General features: G+C 36.2%; 1 protein-coding gene across 7 annotated transcripts in view; it reads right to left on the reverse strand.

Moving 5' to 3' along the window:
- Window positions 1-27,567, reverse strand: part of ROBO2 (roundabout guidance receptor 2) — a 1,388,177-nt gene that overhangs the window by 91,614 nt on the left and 1,268,996 nt on the right. For all 7 annotated transcript variants that reach the window (XM_030802115.1, XM_030802114.1, XM_030802113.1 and 4 more), the window contains 3 exons: window positions 16,305-16,429; window positions 10,462-10,633; window positions 1,621-1,826 (listed from right to left, as the gene is read on the reverse strand). In XM_030802115.1, the coding sequence (XP_030657975.1) occupies window positions 1,621-1,826; window positions 10,462-10,633; window positions 16,305-16,429 (503 nt within the window). The remainder of the gene's footprint in view (window positions 1-1,620; window positions 1,827-10,461; window positions 10,634-16,304; window positions 16,430-27,567) is intronic.

Here is a 27,567-nt window from a genome sequence, read left to right on the forward strand (position 1 = left end):
GTGTGCATGTAGCAAAAATAGTCACTTTCTTTTGTGATATACGTCTATATGATATAGTGATAATCAGGTAAACATATAATTGTAAATATATTCCCATCATAAAAGAACAATATGCCAAATTGTGATCATTTGGAAATATGCGTAGTTAAAAATGTTTGCCTTTCTTTTTAGCTGCAGAATGGGAAAATTCTAAAATGCTGTTTTATTTTGTTTTTCTTCATCTTGGCTCTGAATTTCTACCTGGACACAAGATTCTACAGATTGCTTCTCCACTGAAGTTTTCTTCATGCACTATTACATCATCTACCTTAGTTCTGGGTCTCATCCCCAGTCTTGCAATTAATAAAATACACTCAACAGCTTTCGCATAGCACTTGCTACATGGCAGGTAGGAGGAAGGGACTTACAATACCTACTTGAATGAGTTGAATGTACTGATAGAGGACAGGTGCCCTCCATGATAACATCCTTCTGGTATTTGTATCTTGTGAAATCCCTCACCTGGAGTGTAGGTGGGACCTGCTGGCTCCCTTCTGGCCAATATAATATTGCAAAAGTGTCAGTATGTCATGTTTGTGATTTGTTACACAGGACTGTAGTGCTCATCTTACTAGGAGACTCTCTTCCTTGCTGACTTGGAGGAAGCAAGTAGTCATATGGGCAAGATCCAGATGGCAAGGGACTAAAGGCAACCTCCTGCCAACAGCCATTGAGAAGGTGAGGTTGTTAGTCCAGTAGCCCCAAGGAACTGAATGCTACCAAGAATAATGTTCATTGGAAGCAAATCCATCCTGTGTCAATCTTCAGATGAGACGGCAACTCTAAATGACACCTAACTGGAGCCTTGTAAGACCTAGAAGCAAAAGACGCAGCTAAGGCATGCCTAGGCCCCTAACTCACAGGAACTGTGATGTAATAAATGTGTGTTGCTTTTAGCCACTATATTTTTGTTCATATTGTTCCATAATAATAGATAACTGATACAATATTCAGAAGTAGACATTTTATTTTGAGTTGCTCCTGAAGCAGGACTGACTTGTTAAGTTGCCAGGAATGCTCATTTTTTATCATGTACACGTCAGTAAAAAACCACCAATGCCTTGTTCTTTCCATGGGTTTAAATCTAAACTACATAACTTAACCTACAATCTAAGGTTTTCCACTAACCAGGCAAACTCGCCTTTTATGTACTCAGTGTCATCTCTGTATTTTTCTTCTACTCAACTCTTTGGCCAAGCCACTTTATCTACATTTCCTTGCAATTTCTTTTGCTAATGAAAGTAAATCAGAAGCGTTTGTTGTTTTTGTCATTTCCGATACCCTACTACTCGTATTAATGTGATGTGTTTAAGATTTCTAGATTTATTGGCTGTATACATATGGAATGGGATGCAGGAATAAAAGTTTCGAGATTCTGTTATGAATGTGTGAGTAACGGAAAAACTGTGACCTTTCCTCTAATTTCAAATCATCGTTTTTAAAATGAGTAATAACATTAACTGTTTTTAAACGTACAGCAATTATACCGCGATGTAAGATTTTAAGTTCACTACACAGTTTTTCCATAGAGCAGTACTTATGTGTAGATGATAATGCAAGTACAAGTCCAATATTACTTACCCGTAAATTCTTAATCTGCAGTGTGCCTTGCTCTTGAATTGTTGCTCTTGGATCTCTACCCGGAAAAGTAAATCCCTCCTTTAACCAGCTAATTACAGGAAGAGGATCACCAGTGGCTTTACATTTCAGTAACGCTGTACCATCCACTGCCAGCGTTTGGTTGGCTGGGCCTTGTAGAATTATAGGTGGAGGTCTATCTGTCAAAACTGAAGAATAAAGCTCTTTTCAGGGTATTTTAACATCAATGTAGTCCAGTAGGCTTGACATATTGACACTGAAAGTAAGGTTAAAGGCTCAACACAATATATATTACTTATAACTTATTCTAAGTAATATGTATATTCTTAGTAATGTGTATTCTAAATCTACCATATATCATCTATATGTACATACATATATACTATACTAAGGCCATACTATTTATTGTCAATAACTTCCTCTGTATTACCTATAATTAAAATGGCATTGAGATAAATTCTGACATTTTATAAAGACGTAATTGTATAAAAAGGCTTAGTCATATTAAAATTAAAATATGAATAGTTTATGGCAGTCAGTCACCTGTGAAATGTTCATTTTCTCTCATATGCATATTTAAGAAAGTGTGTGAAGTATCATGAGTACAGCCAATTTTCACTTTTGCATTTATCATCAATATAGTACATAATTTCCCCCTTATAGCACCAGTTATGTGCTGTATTTATATAGGCTAAAATATTTCTGTTGATGTTAAAATATTAGATTATAAATAATTTGCTTCCAAAATTGTGACATTAGCGCATCAAATTATGGTCATATCATTTGGATGATTTGATTTAATTAGTGCTTATAATTGATCAAAGAAAAGTAGTCTAGATTATATTTATCATGTGACAAAAACAGTGCTTGTGCAAAATCAGTGTTTACATGTATATCAACTGTTATGTTCACTTGGATAAATTTTCCATAATTTCTAAATGTTTAGCTTAGTATTGCTTTTTATTTATGAAATACTGTATTTGTAGTAGCATTTCAGTAGTACAATACTACTGTATTGTAGTAGCATTTCAGTGCTTTTAGAAGTATTCAATGATTATTTAAAAAGGACATCAAAATGTACAGTATTATTTACATGGTTAAGAAAAATATAGAGTTGACAAGAGGTAAGATTTCATTTAGAATTCATTAGAAGATCACCATATAATCAAAGGGATATGTCCAGGTCCAAGGAAGTCTTTCTAAAGAGAAAGTTCTATAAACTTCAGCATAGACAGCATAGGCTTTGGTTAATTACCAAAATATGCTTTTTATTGTATAAGGTTATATGTAACATATAAAATATATGTAGCATATAAAAGAATATATATGAAAAAGGCTTCCACAAAAAAGAAAAAATGAATGATGGATTCTAATAATTTCTAAGCAACTGTGAAGACAGTGTTTTTTCTCAAAAAACTCAACTTGTATTACAATGTATATAATTGAAAACACTTTGCTTAACGTTCAAATTTCCTTTGCCCACCAGCTTTTATAAATGGCAGCTTAAAATTATGTCTTTCCAATTTACTTGCATCATATTTACTAGAGTTCATAGTTTTGGGGAACAAAACATTGAAGTTAAGCAGCCTTTTCAGAACCTATCATGAGAAAGCCAACCAAATTTAATTGAAGCTAGAATTTATGATACAGGTTTCCTTCATATCAAGACATTGCAGATTCTAGTCAACCTGAACCTACTTTATCATTGATAAAACCTAAGAAAAACAATAAAAACTGTTTATCGCTCACAAACAAAAATTAGAATCATTTATTTCACTGCTTTTTTCATCAAATTCTTACTTTTAATACTAAATAAAACATTTTAAGAAAATATTGAAGTAGAGTATTATAATAATTCTGGCACATCTGTCAGTAATTAGGCAAATGGAAATTCAAACTAAAAGTTTCATAGGACTTATTTTTATGGGTCACAAAGAAAAGGCCAATGAACAAAACATTATGAGTAATTTTTTAATGCAGTGAGAAAGTGAGTCTGTATTACCAGAGTAAAGGATACTAATTAAATTTTAAATGTTTTTTCAAATTAAATACCTATGCAGAATTCAGGTAACTTCTTATAACCTGCTTTTATTGTCATATCCCTGAAATCATTAGATGCAGCCAAAGGTCATCTAATTAGTTTTTTTTTCTTTTTTTTTTTGCTGCCCAAATGAGTAGCTCATCACCTTTTGAATGAATTTGATCAATAAAGTAATTGAAAATCTCCTGGCCAGGCGTAATTTTCAGTTTCAAGGATGTTATGGGTGAAAGATGAGCACAGTTTTCCATGACACTAAAGTCAAAGGTTAAATGAACATTTAGGGATTCCAGTGATCTGTGAACAGCTCCACGGTTCTCTCTCACTATGCATTATAAATACCCAATAAACCATTTATATAAGATCATGATGTGACATTTATTATCAGTACAAGATATAAATACATCTTATCTCCCCAGTCTTTTTAGTTTCTATTGGCTCTATTCACAGAATGCTGATTACAATTTCCTAATTCTCTGAGAGAAAAAGACAGAGCAAAAGAAAAGAAGAAATAAAGAACAATGCCAGTGAACTAATGCGGAAGTCTTTTAGAGAAATATATTGAAAATCAAGTATATTGAAACATATTAGCTTAATCTATGATCAGTAAAATTGTTGCTCAACATAGCACTATTCAGCATCATTAGCAATTTCGTCTTTTATGAATGCTTGAATTATAAATATTTCTAGAAAATGAGTCTAAGTGCAAAAATGTGACAACAGATACACTGCTCTAAATGGAATACAGGCCTATCTCAGGGGTATTGCAGGTTTGGTTCTAGACCACAATAATAAAGCAAATACTGCAATAAGGAAGGCCACACAAATTTTGTTTCCCAATGCATATAAAAGTTATGTTTACACTATTCTGGAGTCTATTAAGTGTAGAATAATACTGTGTCTAAAAAAGCAATGTTCATACCTTAAAAATACTTTATTGCTAAAAAGTGCTAGTGATCATTCGAGCCTAGAGTGGTATCTTTTTGGTGACGGAGGATCTTTCCTCCGTGTTGACGGTTGCTAACTGACCAGGGTGGTGGTTGCTGAAGATTGGGGTAGCTGTGCCAATTTCTTAAAATAAGACAATAAATCTTACCATATTGATTCACTATTCCGTTCAGGGAAGATTTTTCAGTAGCATGCAATGCTGGGTTATAGCATTTTATCCACAGTAAAATGTCTTTCAAAATTGGAGACAATACTCTCAAACTCTGATGTTGCCTTATCAATTAAGTTTATGTGATACTTTGAAGCCTTTGTTATCACTTCAACAATCTCGAACAGAAGTAGATTCCATCTCAAGTCATCACTTTCTTTGGTCATCCATAAGAAGCAATTCTTCATTTGTTCAATTTGTATCATGTGACTATAGCAATGTAGTCACATCTTTGGGCTGCACTTCTAATTCTAGTTCTTTTGCTATTTGTACCACATGTGCAGTTACTTCCTCTACTGAAGTCTTGAACTCCCTCAAAGTCATCCGACTTTCCAAACTCCTGGTAATGTTGATGTTTTGCCCTCCTCCCATAAATCATAAATGTTTTTAATGGCATCTATAATGGTATATCCTTTCTAGAAGGTTTTTAATTAACCCTGCCCAGATCCTTCAGTTGAATTACTGCCTATGGCAGCTATAGCCTTAGAAAATATATTTCTTAAATAAGACTTGAAAGTTGAAATTATTCCTCGATCCATGGGCTGCTGAACAGATGTTGTGTTAACAGGTATAAAAACATTAATCTCTTTGTACATCTCTATCAGAGCTTGGGTGACAAGGTACATCGTAGATGAGAAGTAATATTTTGAAAGGAATAGAATATTTTTTTTTTTCTGAAGAGTAGATCTCAACACTGTACTTAAAATATTTCAGTAAACCATGCTGTAAAGAGATGTGCTGTCATTCAGGCTTTGTTTTTCCATTTATAGAGCACAGGCAGAGTAGATTTGGAATAATTCTAAGGGTCATAGAATTTTTGAAATAGTAAATGAGCATCAGTTTCAACCTAAAGTCACCAGCTGCATTAGTTACTTACAAGAGAGTTAGCCTGTCATTTAAAGCCAGGCACTGACTTCTTTTCTTCAGCTATGAAAGTCCTAGGTAACATCTTCTTTCAGTATATGGATGCTTTTCCTACATTGAAAATCTGTTTAGTATAGCCACTTTCATGAATGAACTTCTGGATAACTTGATAAAGCTTCTATATTAGCCCTTGATGCTTTACCTTGCACTTGTCGTTACGAAGATGGCTTTTTTCCTCAAATCTCATCAACCAACCCCTGGTAGCTTCAAATTTTTCTTCTACAGCTTCCTTACCTCTCTCAGCCCTCAAGGAATTGAAAAAAGTTAGGGCCTTGCTCTGGATTAGGCTTTGGCTTAAGGGAATGTTGTGACTCACTGATCTATCCAGACTCTAAAACTTTCTTCGTATCAGCAACAGGCTGTTTGACTTTCTTATCATTTTTTGTGTTCACTGGAGTAGCACTTTTACTTTCCTTCAAAAACTTTTCCTTTGCATGCATAACTTTGCTAACTGTTTAGAACAAGAGGCCCAGCTTTTGGCCTGTCTCAGTTTTTGACATGCCTTCCTCACTAAACTTAAGCCTTTGTGGCTTTTAATTTAAAGTCAGAGACATGTGACTTTTCACTTGAACACATGCAGGCCACTGTAGAGATACTGACTGGCCTAATTCCAATACTGTTGTGTCTCGAGGAATAGGGAGGCTCAGGGAAAAAGAGAACAACAGGGGAAAGTGCAGTGGGTAAAGAAACCAGAGCACACACATTTATCAATTAAGTTTACCATCTTATATGGGTGCAGTTTGTGATACCCCCCAAAATTATAGTAATATCAAAGATCACTGATCACAGACCACCATAACAGATGTAATAATAATGGCATTGTTTGAAATATTGTGAGAATTACCAAAATGTGACACAGAGGCACAATGTGAGCACATGATGTTAGTAAAATGGCACCAACAGACTTGCTTGACCCAGGGTTGCCATAAACCTTCAATTTGTAAAAACCATGGTATCTGCAAAGCACAATAAAGGAAGGTATGCCTGTAGTCACTTCTTTCCCTGAACATGATGTACGTTTTCATTCTACCATGGAATTTCAAATGGCTCTACAATTCCATGAATTATATCAAAATAAATGTGTTCAAAATGAAAATAATGGCTCAGATAGTATTAAATCATTAACCTGTATGAAAAATCAAAACTATGAGTAGAAGCTTAAGGCATCAGCCAATGTGGCAACTTCATATTTAGAGAAAGATTCATTGATAATATGTGTGTACATATTTAGTTCTTATAGTTTCATTTCTTTACTGTCAAAATCAACAACACTGTAACTTCCAATCAATGTCTCTGCAAAAGGATCTTGACTTTGTAATTGCTTACTCAAGTAAAAATCAATATAGGAATAAATATTCAAGCCAGTTGTAACAAAATGTTTAGAGCAATCTCAGTTGGCAGAAGATTTAAAATTGGTCATCACTTATTTTTGACCACAGAAAGAAAGCTAGAATAACTACTGTTTTGTAAGATAGCATGAGCTAGTGTAAGATCTCAAAGGTTTTCCATTTATTGTATCAGACATAATTCTGAATATCCACCTGTTTTATGAACAATAACAGTCACATCAACTGGCTCTTCTAGTTCATCAACTTTGCTTCCTACAAATATGGTTTGCCTTTTCCATAACAATTTCTTCATTTAGAAACATTTGAGAGTCAATCTTCTATAAAATATTATAAGTAGCTAAATGATAGCTGGTATCTTAAGCATTACATTTGGAGTGTTCTTAGGAATATAGAATAAAACGTAGGCTTTGGCCAGAATATCTTATTTTTCAAGTGTATGTATCCTGGACATTTTTGCTGACAGGTGAAAACATAAGATCTTTTAAATGATTAATAATTATCTTTTATTCTTTTAAAGAAATATGGAAGTACAAAGAATCAAAGACCTTGCCCATCTAAGGAAGAATTTCTCATCACTGCTATCCTTGAACCTGACTTCTCCTTTCAGTTCCATAGCAGTAAATCTCTGCAGCATCAGCAGGTGCAGCCATTAACGACTCAGTGTCCCTGCAGCCAATGTTTGTCTGTTCTATTTATTCCCATTCCTGACATGTCACTGAATCAGGCCATATCATGAACAGATATTAAAAAATACTGCCTTTCTATTAATTTTAAATGACCTTTTAATCTACATGTAAATTTAAATTGTATAACGGCACATCAAATTTCACCAGCAGAGAAAGAAAGGGATCAAGAGAGGCCACAGACCAAAGCACTTGTATCTCAGAAGCCAGCATTCGGGGAGAAAACAAAAATAAAAATCCTCACAAATAAAGGAGAGTAACAAAGAATTTTCAGTTTAAGACATCAAAGAATAGGGATTAAATTCACGCTCAGAGGTTCATGAAATATCTCAAATTTGCTAGCTGTCAATTGTGACAAATATGCTGCTGGGAAAAAATCAGATTACGCAGAGTCCTTCATCCTTTTCAACGTTCACTATGAATGTAGGTGCCTCAGTTAAGATTCAAAGTGCATATGTGCAAATAAAAATAATAATTTTAGCATTCTTCAGCACTTTGAAAGGTAGTTAATTTAACTTAGTGAACGCATAATTAAAATCATAGGAATGTCCTAATGTGATTAGCTAACTGAAATCTCATCTTCCATAATATTAAAGGTGGCATCACCTCCTCCTAGAGTGAAATAAAATTATTAATGTCTAGTAGAACCAATCATGTCAGCCTAAGACTAAGTAAAAATCTACAGATTACATTTCAGTATGCAGTGAGTGTGATAACATTTATTTAAAATAATGCACTATTCTATTTTTAAGAATTAAGTATGGTACTGGTACCACAACAGAGACATAGATCAATGGAACAGAACAGAGCCCTCAGAAATAATGCCACATATCTACAACTATCTGATCTTTGACAAACCTGACAAAAATAAGCAATGGGAAAAGGATTCCCTATTTAATAAATGGTGCTGGGAAAACTGGCTAGCCATATGTAGAAAGCTGAAACTGGATCCTTTCCTTACACCTTATACAAAAATTAATTCAAGATGGATTAAAGACTTACATGTTAGACCTAAAACCATAAAAACCCTAGAAGAAAACCTAGGCAATACCATTCAGGACATAGGCATGGGCAAGAACTTCATGTCTAAAACACCAAAAGCAATGGCAACAAAAGCCATAATTGACAAATGGGATCTCATTAAACTAAAGAGCTTCTGCACAGCAAAAGAAACTACCATCAGAGTGAACAGGCAACCTACAGAATGGGAGAAAATTTTTGCAACCTACTCATCTGACGAAGGGCTAATATCCAGAATCTACAATGAACTCAAACAAATTTACAAGAAAAAAACAAACAACCCCATCAAAAAGTGGGCAAAGGACATGAACAGACACTTCTCAAAAGAAGACATTTATGCAGCCAAAAAACACATGAAGAAATGCTCATCATCACTGGCCATCAGAGAAATGCAAATCAAAACCACAGTGAGATACCATCTCACACCAGTTAGAATGGCCATCATTAAAAAGTCAGGAAACAACTGGTGCTGGAGAGGATGTGGAGAAACAGGAACACTTTTATACTGTTGGTGGGACTGTAAACTAGTTCCACCATTGTGGAAGTCAGTGTGGCGATTCCTCAGGGATCTAGAACTAGAAATACCATTTGACCCAGCCATCCCATTACTGGGTATATATCCAAAGGACTATAAATCATGCTGCTATAAAGACACATGCACACGTATGTTTATTGCAGCACTATTCACAATAGCAAAGACTTGGAACCAACCCAAATGTCCAACAACGATAGACTGGATTAAGAAAATGTGGCACATATACACCATGGAATACTATGCAGCCATAAAAAATGATGAGTTCATGTCCTTTGTAGGGACATGGATGAAACTGGAAACCATCATTCTCAGTAAACTATCACAAGGACAAACCAAACACTGCATCTTCTCACTCATAGGTGGGAATTGAACAATGAGAACACATGGACACAGGAAGGGGAACATCACACTCTGGGGACTGTTGTGGGGTGGAGGGAGGGGGGAGGGACAGCATTAGGAGATACACCTAATGCTAAATGACGAGTTAATGGGTGCAGCACACCAACATGGCACATGGATACATATGTAACAAACCTGCACATTGTGCACATGTACCCTAAAACTTAAAGTATAATAATAATAAATAAATAAAACAAAAAAAAAGAATTAAGTAAATTATCTCTGAAGTTCTTCTTTGGGGAAAATACGTGGTATTCAATCAGGGAGAATTAGAAACTACCAAAAGAATGTGACCTCGATTCAAACTTAAAAGATAAGCATACAGCCAGGCGCGGTGGCTCACACTTGTAATCCCAGCACTTTAGGAGGCCGAGGCGAGCGGATCATGAGGTCAGGAGATCGAGACCACAGTGAAACCCCGTCTCTACTAAAAATACAAAAAAATTAGCCGGGCGTGGTGGCGGCGCCTGTAGTCCCAGCTACTCGGAGAGGCTGAGGCAGGAGAATGGCGTGAACCCGGGAGGTGGAGCTTGCAGTGAGCCGAGATCGTGCCACTGCACTCCAGCCTGGGTGACAGAGCGAGACTCCGTCTCAAAAAAAAAAAAAAGATAAGCATACATAGAAATGATTTAACAGATCGGCAAACTCCACATGGTTAACGTGTATCTAGAAATAAAAATCAATGTTTTCATAAGACAAATCTAGTAAAGATATCGCACCATCAGTAACCTCCAGCTGAGCTTTTGCTAAAATGCTTCCTGCCACAGTTAAAGCCTGGCAGATGTAGTAACCCGCATCGGAACGTTGAATGTTGGTGATTGTGAGGTCTCCAGTTGGTGACACTGAGCATCTACTGTTGGGCTGCTGGGGTTGGTTTGGGAAAAGCAGGTTCTGTGGAAGCAAGCACAATCTCGTCAATATTCATTTTCCACTTAAAAACTTATGTGAATAAAAGCTACTACAATTAAGGAATATAGTGAGAAAAAGAAAATACATAGATTAAAATATATATGGTTCAGAAATGTTTACATGCCACACAGTGGGTTTCACTGATAAAGGTTTTCCAAATCATGGTAAAATAATATCCTCTAAGAAGTCAATATTTTCTAGTTGAAAGAATAATCATCTGTGTTTTTAAAGAATGAGGATCTTTATCACATCCTGATTTTCTGCTAGTTACTTAATATCTTTGAAGCTTGTTTCTTCATCTGGAAAACGGGCAAAACACTTCTTATCTGACTCAACTACTAAGGCCTGATGAAGATCTGGCCATAACATTGACTGTGTATGGGTTGCATAAACTGCACCTCTCTGAAGAATGCAAGATATGATTGCTGTTGATCATTTTGAATACTTGATGGACTCAGTTTAATTTCTCCCAAAGTTGTTCAAAAGTGTGTGACAGACAGCAGACTGTACTTCTGCTGTAAAGTTTTTGCAGTTTTGAATGGGGCTATAAACAAATGCTACAATTTAAGCAAGATTAAGCAAATTACTGAAGATAAAAAGAAAACGTAGAATGTTTCTAAAAGTGTGTTACCTTAAACAATTTCATAATATTACTTTCTTTTTAAAAGAAAATTACTTTGGTTTACTCTATATCTCATATATACATATAGCCTAATTACAAATTGTAAAAGTTCATCTATGAGAAGAGTAACATTAATTTGGATGAACTATGTTGCTTTACTGTTGTTCAATTAAGAAAAACATTTGAGTATAATAAATTATATTGGGGCATGTTTCCAAGTTGGATTATAAATAAGAAGATATCAATTTTTATGTTGTATTTACTTACAAAAAAGGACATTATAACCCTCTGAGATCTGTTTCTCCATATAGTAATTAATTTTCCAGGTTTGTAATTAAACAGTTTCAATACGTTGCAATCAGGAGGTAATAACATTCAATTAAAGACACAGGACACATTTTCACCTTAAAATGTTTTTACCCTTGAAGTAATACCAATGGAAGAGGATGAAATAGGGTATTAACACTTTTCAATTATGCTAAATGGCTTTAATCCTGCAAATGATGTCCTATTTTAATTAGAAGCTCTTCTCTTTATTGCAACATGATGGATGTCCACTTTATTAGATTCAAGTGTGACACTATAAGCCCACTTTACATAAACATTACCATGTTATTAAACTCCTTCTAAAAGGAGTGATGTTTGCTACCATGTCAGGAATGTAGTTTCAATATGCTATTGACCTCTTATAAAATGTGTACTACTATATAAGGCTAGACATTGTCATGCATAGAAATGGAATTTGAGAATCAGCTGATTCTACTGTAGATTCCAAATGTATTATCAAAATAAATGAGCTAAAAGAGAGAGTCTAAATTTTGAAGTCACTTGAAAATGATACAATAACTCAAAGTGCACACATTCCCACAATTAGCCATTAGAATACTAATTTACATAGCACTAATACATCAGATGGGCTTTATTCTCTACGGGATCTCTTCCTCCATAATGTACCATCAGTCCACCTTCTAAATGATTCGTTGACATGGAAAATGGCATTATATGAAGGTTAACCCATCAGTTTTATTCTCTGCTTGCATGACATAGGCAAAAGAAAATGGATTACAAGCAAAAACCGGGAACTTCACGGCTCTTCCCGCCTTGGACAGTGCCTGGGTATCCTATCAGAGCTAATTGGCATTATCAGCATATATTCAGAAATATGGACCATTAAGTTCAGGCTTTTAACTGTTTCTACTGATGGATGGTCATAGATCACTGTAAAAACTGGATACTGGAAACTAAGACCGATTTCTTTTTTCCCAATATCCCAATTCATGATTTGAGAATTTATGATTTGCTGAAGTGCTTCTCTGTGGTTCTCATTCACAGTATTTCCTCTCTCTGTGTATCCCTGTCTCTCTCTGTATCTCCCTCTCTCTCTGTATCTCCCTCTCTCTGTGTATCTCCCTCTCTCTGTGTATCTCCTCTCTCTCTGTGTATCTCTCTCTGTGTATCTCCCTCTCTCTCTGTGTATCTCCCTCTCTCTGTGTATCTCCCTCTCTCTCTGTGTATCTCTCTCTCTCTGTGTATCTCTCTCTCTGTGTATCCCTCTCTCTCTGTGTATCCCTCTCTCTCTGTGTATCTCCCTCTCTCTGTGTATCTCCCTCTCTCTCTGTGTATCTCTCTCTCTGTGTATCTCCCTCTCTCTCTGTGTATCTCCCTCTCTGAGTATCTCCCTCTCTCTCTGTGTATCTCCCTCTCTCTCTGTGTATCTCTCTCTCTGTGTATCTCTCTCTCTGTGTATCTCCCTCTCTCTCTGTGTATGTCCCTCTCTCTGTGTATCTCCCTCTCTCTCTGTGTATCTCTCTCTGTGTATCTCCCTCTCTCTCTGTGTATCTCTCTCTCTCTGTGTATCTCTCTCTCTGTGTGTATCTCTCTGTGTATCTCTGTGTATCTCCCTCTCTCTGTGTATCTCTCTCTGTGTATCTCCCTCTCTCTCTGTGTATCTCTCTCTCTGTGTGTATCTCTCTCTCTATCTCTCTCTCTCTGTGTATCTCTCTCTGTGTATCTCCCTCTCTCTGTGTATCTCTCTCTCTGTGTATCTCCCTCTCTCTGTGTATCTCTCTCTCTGTGTATCTCTCTCTCTGTGTATCTCTCTCTCTGTGTATCTCTCTCTCTCTCTGTGTATCTCTCTCTCTCTGTGTATCTCTCTCTCTGTGTATCTCTCTCTGTGTATCTCCTCTCTCTGTGTATCTCTCTCTCTGTGTATCTCTCTCTCTCTGTGTATCTCCTCTCTCTGTGTATCTCTCTCTCTGTGTATCTCTCTCTCTGTGTATCTCTCTCTCTGTTATCTCTCTCTCTGTGTATCTCTCTCTCTGTGTATCTCTCTCTTGTTTCTCTCTCTGTGTATTCTCTTTTTCTCTTCTCTGTGTATCTCTCTCTCTGTGTATCTCTCTCTCTGTGTATCTCTCTCTCTGTGTATCTTCTCTTTTTTCTCTCTCTGTGTATCTCTCTCTCTGTGTATCTCTCTCTCTGTGTATCTCCCTCTCTCTGTGTATCTCTCTCTCTGTGTATCTCTCTGTGTATCTCTCTCTCTGTGTATCTCTCTCTCTCTGTGTATCTCTCTCTGTGTATCTCTCTCTCTGTGTATCTCCCTCTCTCTGTGTATCTCTCTCTCTCTGTGTATCTCTCTCTCTCTGTGTATCTCTGTGTATCTCTCTCTCTGTGTATCTCCCTCTCTCTGTTTATCTCTCTCTCTCTTTCTCTCCCACCACATCCCTCTCTATCTCTTCCTCTGTCTCTCTAATGGGAGAGAGATAGGTGAGGAAAAGAAAACTAGACATAAGATTTTATGTAATCTTTAACATTAGTATCTCTGGAATTATATGCCACTTCGTCAAATACAGAAAAAGGAATACTTAAATGCTATCTAACTGTTATTTATGTTGAAACCATTAACAAAGATGTAGCATATTTAAATACCCTATGTTTATTAAGCTACGAGGCCAATACACATTTTATGGACTACCTTGTAATTCAACTTGGAGCTACTTTACGGAGTGTGATTTACACATGATATGGTCTTAGCTATATAATAACAAGACACATTATAATGAGATTTCACTCAATATATGGATTTAAAGTGTGAGTATGCGATGACCAAATTGCTTTACATCATTATATTTACTATCAATGACATAACATTTTGCTTAACCTTCATAATGTGTAAAGCAACTTATTCATTTAAACTTTGTTTGTGTGAAGTAAAACGTATTAGCCCTGTATTTTAGATGAAGAAAATGAGTTTCAGTACATTTAAATAGCACTACAAAAGTGGTACAATTTATAAGGAGGAAACTGGATTTTGAATTCTCTCCTTTGTGTGTGTGTGTGTGTGTATGTGTATGTGTGTGTATGTATGTGTATGTGTATGTGTGTGATGTGTGTCTATGTGTGTGCATGTGTGTCTGTGTATGTGCGTGATGTGTGTATATGTGTGTATGTGTGTGCATGTCTGTGTGTGGCGTATGTGTATGTGTGTGGTGTGTGTGTGTCTCTGCATGTGTGTGGTGTGTGTGTGTGTCTATGTGTGTGTGTATCTGTTTAATTGTCCTGCTGCCTTACACTTACTTTAGAGTCTGAGACGCTAACATCTGAAAAGAACTTTAGAGCAAACAGTCAAAGAACTCTGTGTGTAGAAACCTGTTTTGTAATTACTAAATTATAAAGAAGATTTGCGAGTTAAGGCCTGGAACAGTTCTGATGTGGGATAAGGCAGTGGGCCACCACCTTTCCTTACATTCCCATCACTACATTTACATTCCACAAATCACAAGAGGAATGACTCCACCAAGGAGTGTTAAGTGAGTAATAAAAGGCCATTCGTCCATCCAGACTGAGCTGTTAGAACTGCTCACTATGAGCTGGTACAGGAATTTATAGAAACCCACAACTATTAGAGATAACGGCTGAACAGAACTTCTACATGCTTCCTTGCACACATGTATGTTGCAGACAAACATATGTAAGCTTTAATCAACAGAGTCTTCTAATGCGACTTACATTTCCCATCTCTGGACAAGCTTTTAGATTTCCAGAGATGTTTAATAATGATTTCCATTATTCCCAAGGAAATTCTTCTGGAACGTGTAGTAATAACAGAATGTGATGAGGAAGACCACCAGCAGGTCCCTTCCTCAGAATATGCCTAGTAGTGCATGTTTCTAGAAAGTTTAGAACAAAAATATCTCCAGTTCCCATGGGAATGCACAGATAAATTATTTTGCAAACAACACAATTTTTTATCTAGTTTTAGCTGGAAATTTCACTCATTGACTACGAACCTACAGGCTAAGCAGTTGTCCAAGCTTGGAGCAAGTTCTAAATGTGAAAACTAGTGTATCCAGTTGACTTTTCATAGAGACTCTGAGAGGCCATGTTGCCCAGAGAGGGCCCTGGAGAGGACAAACCAGGGCAGAACAAAGACAAGACAGGTACGGGTTCCTTCTAGTGTACTATGTATTATTCCCTGTCTAACCCCACTATGGATGAATCCAGGAGGAACAGAGAAGGAAAAGATTTATCCTACTCTTAAATGGAAGCACGCTTTAATTAAGGATAAGAAAAGTCATTTATGCTGTGTATATAAGAGAGAGGACTGAAATTAAATTCTGGGCCAATTAAAAAAATATTTGACTGTTTTCCATGTCGCAGAGACTGTTCTAAGTACTGCATATGTCCTGACTCTATCATACCACGTAACTCAATACAGGAAAACAAAATTAGCTTTATCTTCACAGATTTTAAATAGCTACAGAGGTTTTGGTTGGACTTTGAACGATAATTTTGTTACACTGCTTTATTGCCGTTCTATGTAAGAGACAGAATTTTGAAAAGATTAATACTAGTAAATAAAGAATGCTATTATTAGAACATCTGACTCCCACTTATTTTTACATTCACCAGTCTCTTTTTCAGAAATAAAATAAATTCAAACATTGAGAACAAGAAAGCAAGGCAAGCTTTCAGGAGCAGCAGAGACAGTAGAAGCTCAGAGATTTGAGAAAAGCAGTGAAGCCTCACACTCACCTGGCTGCCTTCTTTCTGCCAAAAAACAGCTGGCTGTGGGTTTCCTTTAGTTTCACAGGGAAATGTCACTGTTCGACCTTGAGCAACAATCTGATCTCTTGGCCGAACCACAAACTGTGGGGGAGCTGTAATTTAAAAGAAAAGAAGGCGTGTAAATACCAACCATTGACAAAAATATATCAAAGAGAAAATATGGTACTAGGCTGATTGTTCAGTGCCAGAGAGAGACTACAGTTTTTTATTTACTTTTACACATTTCTCAAAACACAAAAAGAAAGACATTATATTCAATCAAATGTGAGGAAAGAAGCAAACTTTGTAGCAGACATATTTTAAATGTTGTACATTGTCATCCTTTGGCCTATATATACTGGCATAGAAAATTAGATTTTTTTAATGATTTTAACATTTTTAAGGAAAAACATGGATTCTCAAGTTGGTTCTGCTTTTTAAATAAATAAAGATAAAAAAAGAATCACTCTCATACTCAACCATCTCCTTCCTCTAAAGTCAATTTATTGGCAAGCATTGGCAATTTTTGTAGTAACTGCAAGAATTATATAAGGCACAGGGATACCAGAGGGTATAAAATATGACCCCTATTCTTAAAAGTGCTTACATCTAGAATTCAAGAGTTGAAAGATTAAAGACATTGAAGAATTGAAGAGATGGGAATTATATACAAGGGTAATAAGCAATATAAGTAAATGTATTGAAATGGTTGACTCAATCTAATTTATTTCATTTAGATAAAGATTAGTCAGGTAATTCCTATGTTCCCCTACTGGACACTAAAGATACAGAGATGGGAAGCTTTTATCCCGAAGCCATCAAAGAGCTTAGAGTCTAATGGAAATGAAGAACACAATGACAATGACAAAAACAAAAACGAAATTAAATCAACACTTATCTAAGACTGTGGAAAGTGCAGTGGTAGAGGTAATCTCAGAGCACAGTGGAGGAGAATTTAAGTTATTGTATATATAATAAATATAAGACTTAGGAGAAAGAAATCCCTTGGTGTTGTAAAACCTACAGAAGGCTCTGTGTAGAAAATGGGCATTATGGGAGCTTTGAGGTAAATGGAAAAATGAGCACATTCCAAACAAGGAGATTATGGAGCAAAGTATAAGAAGCAAGAACAAACTTAGGATACAGTGTGTAATTTGGCAGGATGGAGGGTCCAAGTTATGTGAACACTTTTGGCTACAAAGGAGGGTGTAAGAAGTCAAACTAAGGATTTTATTCTGGTTTTTTCTAAGCTGAAAAGTGACAGATGCAAAAGATAATTTTCGGCGGCTTTAACCCTCCAATGAATGTAGCATGGATTGGAGACGAAGGCACTTAGTCTGTAAAACAGGGAGTCTGGCTGGGAGGCTAGTAAAATAGTCCAGGTGCAGCTAATGAGACCAAGACATAAGTAACTCTGATAGAAAATAAAAGAAAGGAAATAAAAAAATAAAAAATAAAATAAAGTGACTGACAAAATAAAAAAAAAGAAAATAAAAGAAAGGGATGGGGGTAAAAATCCTAAGAAAGTTCAGATTTAAATGGTGGTCTAATGATCTTGAGCGAGAATAAAGTGAAAGACAGTGGGCAGTATCACTGGAAGTTTTCACAAGGGCATCTCCCTACCAAAATCCATTTTTGTTGAACAGAAAACACCATGTTTATTCCATGACTTTTCTAATAATCTATTTCCACTTTAACTGGCTTCTTGGGCTAGAAAACTGAGACCAAGAAAACACTTTAAAATCAACTCTAATTTTTAGAACCTATTGGTACTTTAAAGCCCTCTAACCATGAGTGACGTCTGGTAAAAACTGTCACTTGAAATCATTTCCGTCCTTCAGGAGAAAGGAAGTGCAGGTCCAAGAATGGGGTGAATGTAGAGCAGCCCCAAACATGCACCAATTCTTCATGCTCACAAGGATCCCAGCGTAGAAAAAGCAGCAGCATTTTTCCAGACAATTCCCTGGGATTTGTATTGACTTATTTTTTTGGTGTTCTATTATACTGCCTCCTAGTTCAACACATCTAACACATACCCCAGGGACAGATGGGATCAATCTACCAAGTGAAATTTTCTTCTAGAAGACTCATTCCAGCAGTATGGAAAATCCAGATTTATGAATCTGTTTGAACGGAGCATGGTATGTGTTGCCTTGTATTTTCAGGAGATTAGTTGCTTATTACAATCTTCTTGTTATTTCTACACAATTCTCCTGAATCAGCAGATACACTGATTTTTGTTTGATGTTTTCTAATAGAAATGATAGCGTAAATCAATGTTAAAAAATTACTTTAGAGAAAACTCTTAAAACACTGCAGTGACCATTTTTTCAGTAGAAATGTGAAACCACCAGGTATTTGTACCAAAAAACACGTAAGGTTTGTTTCTGTCATCTGCAATATTGTAGAAAAATTATATTTTTATGAAAAAGTTAAGAATGAGTATATAGTCATCTCTTTGTAATCCGATAAAGAAAAATAATAGTGCCAACATGGACACTTGCTAAGTGAGGAGTACTGAGTAATTTAGCATGTATCTAAAATTATTAAAAATTCAAAACTCAGTTCAGTCAAAATCATTTAAAAGATTTGAATAAAAATCGTCTATTTAGCTTATTAGTTAATTTGTACTGCTTTGGGCCAGAAAGAATTTAAATTACCTCACAAAAGTAGGTAGTAAAACCTTAGAGTCCTGGATACTCTATACAGTCTTTCTTTACAAATTTTTAAAATATATTAACTGAGAATAAACATGATTGAAATCATCAAATGAAATCAATGAAATATAAAAATATATTTCATAGTTTTAAGCATATTATTCTTCATCTATCCAGTAAAATTACAAATCTCTATCACTAAAATTATCATGTGTACTTTAGAAGTACAGACTTCCAAGAACTTAATTTTCAAACTTTTGAAAAATTCTTTTTGTAGATGAGTGATTTTGCAAAATGCTTTTGGCATCCAGATACTACAACTTTAACACCGCTGCTAAAATACAGTCCTCAAAACAAGGACTGGCATATGACCACATCTATGCATCCACTTTTCTGAAAAGATATAATTCGTACATTTATTCACACAAAATGTATTGATTGCCTAAAAATGATGATACATTCTGGTTGGTACAGGAGATGGGGAGTCAAATAAAATTGTTCTTGCCCGGTGGCAGAGGCTTACGAGCAAATATATAAATAAATACACAAAAACAGCAAAATGTGATTGTTTTCAATGAAAACAGAAAAAATGCAGATGGCACTGGGGGAGAAAGAGTGGAACAGAACCAATCAGGCCATATTGTGGGAAAAAAAAGAGAAAAGCTGCTAGGGCATGGCTACATTAGGCTTAGCTGGACTTTGGAGGACAAGAGTTGACTAGGTGAAGAGCGGTGAGGTCACTTGGGACGAAGAGAAGCAGCACATAAGGCAGAGACCCATTGAACTGGATTTTTAGGGGCGTGTAAAAGATTCTGAGAATAAAAGAAATCTAGGTCACAGTGGTCATATAGATGGGGCCAGATGATTTCTACTAAACGAGTGTAACATTTCGTCCTGAAAACTATAAAGGTCTGCTCAAAGACATTTTTGTAAGGAAGATATAATCAGATTTATATTTTGGAAAGGGTGCTTTAGAAGCAATGTAGATGAGGATTAGAGAAAGAACACAGACTAAAAGCTGGGAAATCTTCACAAGTTGGGGCAGAAAATCCAGTTGAGAATTTTTATTTATAGTAGAACCTAAAGATACCATTTCATCAGGGCTTTTAAAGGACAAAGAAATTCTGCAAAATCACAACATAATATTTACCACTGATGGTATAATCTAAAAAGGACAGGAAATCATAATTTCTGGAACTTTTACCCAATACTGGATTATTTTAAAGAACACTAACAAAAAACTGTCAGCATCTGTTATTTATCCTATAAAATATATTATCATGTGATGTTTATTTATATTGTACATTTACTCCAAATCGGAATGTGTTGTATTTCAAATGCATCCAATAGACTATTGTCATCAGAACTTATGCCACATTGATCTTGCTGGAACTAAAATCATCTAATCATATTTTGATTTAAAAAAATGAAATAATGGAAACATTTATCAAAGCAAAAAATTTGAAGAGTATTCAAGTCTGTGAAAATATACATCCTTTCCTATTACCACCTAAAGGTGGACCAAAGAAACAAATTGCATCAATCACTTTTACTTTTGTAGACTCTCTGTCTGCCCTAGATCTATATTGCAATCTTCTGTGAAGGGATATCAGCTGAAGGAATTTATTTTTGAGGTTTTAAATGAAAAACTGCATCAATAATTCTTCTAATAATCCTCCACCGTTTCAGTGTCTCTGCCAGGTGGCAGTGGAAATGGTCTGAAAAGACAATATTTGGCTGATGGCACCAAAGGGAGGGAGTAGACAGAGGTGGCATTTTATCAACACAGCACAATATCACAAAGTGTGCTATACATAAAATAGATTTTCTATAATGACTCCCATTAAGTATTAAAAAAAAAAACTACTAGGTCCTCAAGATGACAATTCCAAACACACGTTTAAACCCAATGTGAATTAAAGAGATTGAGTTATAAACTCCAGAAGAATATGCCTGTTATAAAAATGGCAATTCTCCTATATGTCTCTGAGACAGAAGACTATAAAATATATATTTATATTCTGTCTACAACCTGAAAGCAATGGAAAAATCTTTTGTAACTACGATGTAATGTCCTACTTGCTTAATCTGTCAAGTGATTATACCTTATTACTTCAGCTATAACTAGAAATGAGATGAAGCAAACACAATGACACAATTTAGTGTTTAATCAACACTTACAAGCTAAAAAACAATAGCTCTATAAGAAAAATATGTCGTGTGATTTCCGGAGAAGTAGACCCAAATATAAAAAGGTCAATTAAGATTAGAGGTCTGGGATAGTTCACTTGAAACAGTGTTTTGAGAATTTAAATACAATGCACAGTAAATTAGATTTGATTTCTGCTAAATTATGCTTTGATACTGCATTCAGCCCAAGCTGGCTTCAATCAAAGTCACGCTACAGCTCTGTTATGCTAATGCCTGCTGGTGAGAGTGAGTGGGTGATACGGAAATCAGATGGCTGAACGTGAGTAGGAAGCACAGGCCGTGCATGAGTTGGGCTTTGAGATGAGGGGATGGGGGACCCTAAAGGTTAATCACATCATGTTCGCAGTTGTTTCAACAGGACAATATGACTTCCTATGGCAGGCATTAGCATGGAGAGAGTCATGCAACAGCTACGTACATTCATATGTGGCACAGGGTGAGTACAGGCATGCTCGGCCACTCTTTTTCTTTGGATATAATTTATGCCTGAATGAATAAACTTTTAATTCCATAGTAGCCATTTCGAATTTTTTGACAAACTCAAGTAGAATTTTCTTTTGCTATTTCATATATTTGCTTGTTAAATACTAATATATCCTATAAGCACATTTAAGAAGCATTCTCTTCCGTCATTTGCTTGAGTTAAAATTTCACTTAGTCACAAACTGTGTAGTAGAATGGCAATAATTAGCATTAATTGAGTGCTTATTATGTGCCAGAGTTTGTGTTAAACCCTCCACAGGCATTACCTCAATTAATATTTGAAAAGCCTTATGTTTCAACTACTATCATAATGATGTAAAACCAGTAAGCTGAATCTTATGCAGGGCATAAGTAACACAGCTTTATTAATTTATTTTATTTTATTAAGTTCCACTGTGCGTGTGCAGGATGTGCAGGTTTGTTACATAGGTAAATGTGTGCCATGATGAACTGCTGCACCTACCAACCCCTCACCTAGTTATTAACCGCGGCATGCATTAGCTATTTTTCCTGATGCTCTCCCACCCCTGCGCGCCCCCACTGCCCCCAACTGGCCCCACTGTGCATTGTGCCCCTCCCTGTGCCTATGTGTTCACATTGTTCAGCTTCCACTTATAAGTGACAACACGCAAGAAACACAGCTTTCTTAAAGTTAAATTAGATTTCAGGACAGGTTTGACTTCTGGTTTATTCCAATGCCACAGTAGGAACTCTTAAACACTGAGATGCCAGATTAATTTGGTTCCCTTCAAACCAAGATCTGATTAACTAAAAATTTGTCATATCTAATACGAAGAAGAATGATAGAACTTTAATACTATAATTTCCAATACCCTATAAAGATTTGAAAAATAATACCATTATGTTTTTTCCTGAATAATTGTTTTTATTATTATGGTAGCATAAAACCCATTACCTTTCTCTTTCTATGCTACCTGTAAGTATAACCTTTCTTAAGCACACTTTCTTCAAGTCAGTCTTTATTCATAAACCTATAGCGCTTTTCATTGCATCACAGTGAAACCCTACAATACTTACCATAGCAATGCTTGCAAATTATTCATTCTGGCTTCCATCAGCTGAGCTAAGATTTTCCAATCCTGACACTCATTTGTCCCCAAACTAGCTCCAGCATTTCAGCAGAGCAGTCTACTTTCAGTCACTGGTATTTATTTGCTTGGTCTTGTGGTTAACCCATCCTGATATCAATTATCCTCTGGTCCTCTTTGTCAACAATGATTAACCTGAACAATCTCTGACCTTGTGCTTGTCTTGTGTTCTTTCCAATTTAAGGTACTTGCTCTTGCTTGCATTGCCTTCTCTATTTTTCCCCAGCCTGTGTGTCTGACTTCCTCAGTTCAGTTTGAAGATTTTACTGGTATGGGGTGCTGTCTACTATTTAGCATATAAATGGTGTATTTTTTTCACCTAGAAAAGCCCAAAACAGTGAACACTAAATGAATGCCTCGGAATAGTACATTTTAAAAAGAATAGAATCCTTGATCTAAAGCAAATACTCAATATTTTTTCCACCTCATTATACCTAAGGAATAATATATCTGTATTATTATACCTATTCCATTATACCTGTACACATACCCACCAGCGACAGTGACTTACTATTGTAATAGTAAATATGGTGTTTGAAAAAAAAATATATGTGATTTCAAAAAAAACTAATCGATTCTGATATGTGTTGTTTCAAATATGTTACCTGAATACAAATCTAACCGATTCTGGGCCCTCTTGTAGAGAATGCTGCTACACCACGTTGAAAATTTATGACCCAAAGACTATAAATGAGTAGCCAACATTCCAGAGTAACAAAAGCACTATAGACAAATAAAGACATTGTGTAACAATGGGTTTTAAAAGTTCCTGCAAAAGGCCAGGCACGGTGGCTCACGCCTGTAATCCTAGCACTTTGGGAGGCCGAGGCGGGTGGACTGCCTGAGCTAAGGAGTTTGAGACCAGCCTGGGCAAAGTGGTGAAACCTCGTCTCCACTAAAATACAAAAGAAATTAGCCGGGCGCGGTGGCGGCGCCTGTAGTCCCAGCTACTCCGGAGGCTGAGGCAGGAGAATGGCGGGAACCCAGGAGGCGGAGCTTGCAGTGAGCCGAGATTATGCCACTGCACTCCAGCCTGGGCCACAGAGCAAGCCTCCGTCTCCAAAAAGAAGAAAAAAAATAAAAAAGTTTCTGGAAAAATTAGTTAATAGGCTTGCCTCCACCAACAAGAAACAGATAGTGAGAAATCGTTTCTTTGCAATGCAATATAGACCAGTAGTAAGAAATAAATGTTTACTCAATTTATACTCAACTCAGGTTGGGTTCTAATTGATACATGATTGTTTCTTCAACTTATTTAATTTTATTTAATTTTTACTATGTAATACTTCATTTGATTTCAAAAGATTTTCTGTTAATAATATTGGAAATGCACACACACTGCCATGGAAATGTTTGATTTGAAGCTTATTAACACATAATTCATCTCAGAGGAAGCAATGTATTTATAATAGAAAATATAAATTAGAAATATAGGATTTAAAATCATCACTTTTATAAAGACTACTTAATCACATTTTACTCATTTGTCACTGTTTCCAAGAAATGTAAATGATTGGCCGGGCGCGGTGGCTCACGCCTGTAATCCCAGCACTTTGGGAGGCCGAGGCGGGCGGACCACGAGGTCAGGAGATCGAGACCACAGTGAAACCCCGTCTCTACTAAAAATACAAAAAATTAGCGTGGTGGCGGGCACCTGTAGTCCCAGCTACTCGGAGAGGCTGAGGCAGGAGAATGGCGTGAACCCAGGAGGCAGAGCTTGCAGTGAGCCGAGATCGCACCACTGCACTCCAGCCTGGGAGACAGCGAGACTCCGTCCCAAAAAAAAAAAAAAAAAAAAAAAAGGATCAAATTGCTAAATTACCTACTTTTCTAATCAACTATTTTGTTTTGTTTTTTATTGAGTCCATGGCAATAAATCCTTTAGACGAGTGATACACTTTCTTTGCCACCAGCTCCTCACTTGTAGCTAATGATAAAAATCCTTATTCCATAGTAAAATACCAATGTCTATACCTGATATGGCTTGGCTGTGTCCCCACCCAAATCTCATCTTGAATTGTACCTCCCACAATTCCCACGTGTCTTGGGAGGGACCCAGTGGGAGGTAACTGAATCATGGGGCAGGGTCTTTACCCTGCTGTTCTTGTGATACTGAGGAAGTCTCACAAGATCTGATGGTTTTAGAAAGGAGAGCTCCCCCACAAAGGGCTCTCCTGCCGCCGCCATTTAAGATGCTCCTTGCTCTTCCGCCATGATTGTGAGGCCTCCCCAGCCATGTGGAGCTATGAGTCGATTAAACCTCTTTTCCTCATACATTACCCAGTCTTGGGTATGTCCTTATTAGCATCATGGGAACAGACTAATACAATAATACCTTTTCTTTCAACAATAATCATATATATGTATATGTGCTTCTTCAATGTCAAAATGAAAAGGAAAAGCACTAAATGATTTACTGCTCTCACAAATATGAAAAAATAAATAATCAAAGAGAATAGAATGACTACCATGAATCATAATCCTTAGATTCTTCATCTATTTAGACTTCATATCTACTCTACACTCAGGAGAGGACTCACATATACATACAAATTACATTCATTCATTATATGAGTAAAACATGTTACTATTATGCAGCTATTACTCTACAGTTTGGAAACAATCTTGGAATTTGTTGATTGTGAGATTAATTTTGGAGGGTTCACATAATATCAGAACCTCCTCCCCCCAAAAAACCCTCAATTATTCAAAACCTGATTACTTAAAAAGGCAGTGAAGTCAGCCAATAATTACATAGTATGACTACAAAATAACAGAAGTGGTTTCTGAATTGCCATGTGTTGCAACTGTAAAGGCAATTCCAAGGAGGGCCAAAGGCATTGAATTTATTTTGGTAAGTGTAATACACACCCCCCCCCCCAAAATATGTATATGTTTTGTGAAAGTGGTTCAAACCATTTGCTTTCATTTAGAGTCACACATAATGTGCTCCTGCCTGAAATGCCACAATGTAAATATCAAAATGAAATAATTCTACAATAATCTAGAATGGAAAGAATGCTTCTGAAAAGAGTTAACTCAGTTCAAAACGTCTTGCATTTTTAGATCTCATAAGCAGGCATATAAAAACAGTGTTATAATGAACAGCTATAAGCATATAGCCATTTTATACTTGGGCCAGTGCCTTAACACTTATATTTTTGTTTTTGAAGGCGAAATATTACTGGAACGTACCACAGTAATAAATTTCTACAAAAATGAATTCAGATGTTGCATGGCAACTCAATTCATACTACTATTCAATTATTTTTAAACAACATTAGTGGTTTTATTTTCTGTCAGAGGGTAGTAAGATCTCTGTCCTGTGGAAGTCACCTCCTAGCATTAGAGACATTCCTGGAAACATTCAAGCATATTACAACACATGTTACAATTGTGTTGCGACATGTTACAATACAATGAAGGTTGTAACACAATACATACTAAGCAAAAGAGTAACTTGACTCAGTTGGCCTTCTACAGCTGGAGAAACCAGAGAGAGAGAGAGAGAGAGAGGAAGAAAAAGAGGAAAGAGATGGAGGGAGAGAGGGAGAAGAAAAGAAGGAGAGAGAAAAGAATAAAAGAGAGAGGGGGAAAGAGAGAGAAATTTGATTTGTCCTTTTAGATTCAGTTGGAAAGGAAGGAAGGGTGGGAGAGTGTTCCTCGCAGAGGGGAAAACACAGGCAGTGCGTAAGAGACAGGAGTTTCGCACACTGCTCCAAGGCACCATCCCCCTACCTGCTTCTTTGTTGCCTGTGGCAGTCTAGATGGGTGTGTTCCTTGAGTCAGCTTAGGTATTTGAAGGCCTCGGGCAGGTAATATAGTTCGACTAGGAACTGGCTCATAGTTCAAGTTTGCCAGGCAGAAATTAAACTGAGGGATTGTGGGGGTGGAACCATGTATTTTTTCATCTAAATGGCCTTACTGGGCTTAGCAAGTCCACTCTAATTCTATAATCATATTAAATATTTCTACATTGCAATCAATAGTAATAGTTTACTCACACTGTAAATAAGGTGGGTACATTTGCAGGTAATTTTAAACTTTATTATATTTCAGATTACTAAAATAGATTTCCTTAATTATAGGTAAGTACAGGAAATCACGTAACTATGGAAATCATTATGAGATTCGCCATGCAACTTCCATAGAACTTTTAAATTATACATAGGTATAAATCGAGAGATCCCTAGCAAAATCTGTCAAAATATTAAACAAGTTCTGAACTTTAAAATTCCATTGTCCCGTATTATTCTGTACTTTACCAGTGGGTATGTAGCTTTGCTTTTCTACCTGCCTTTATAATTAAAATACTAAAAATAAAACAATAAAATTTTGTTTTCTTTAAGGGACTCTTAATATGAAATGAAAAGTGCTATTAACTTAAAGCTAATTCATTATTAGAGAAATTAACTCTTTGTTTGTAAAGAAATGATCTCATTTTTGACCAGCAGAAGAAGACTAGCTTAAAGTGGTGAAAACTTCTTTCAAGATCCTAAATTCCTAAATTGGGAAAACTTGACTTCTCATATCTGGGGTAGAAGGAGTTGTAAGTGTGCGAGTAAAGAGAGGGAAACTATAGCTTAAAACAAGATATCCATCTTCACTCACTTAACCTGTCAACTTGCCAGAAGTGTCATGTCAGCACTCCAGCTAAACCACGAGGGCTGATCACATCCCATTATCTCATTTTTTAGAGAAAGATTGCATGAAGATGCCAATCAGAAAAAAAAAAGAAAAAGAAAAACTTGAAACCAAGGAACAAATGTACTGATGCTGAAGGGTTGCTTA

Source organism: Nomascus leucogenys, chromosome 21, assembly GCF_006542625.1.
Source record: "Nomascus leucogenys isolate Asia chromosome 21, Asia_NLE_v1, whole genome shotgun sequence".
Classification (NCBI taxonomy): Eukaryota; Metazoa; Chordata; class Mammalia; order Primates; family Hylobatidae; genus Nomascus; species Nomascus leucogenys.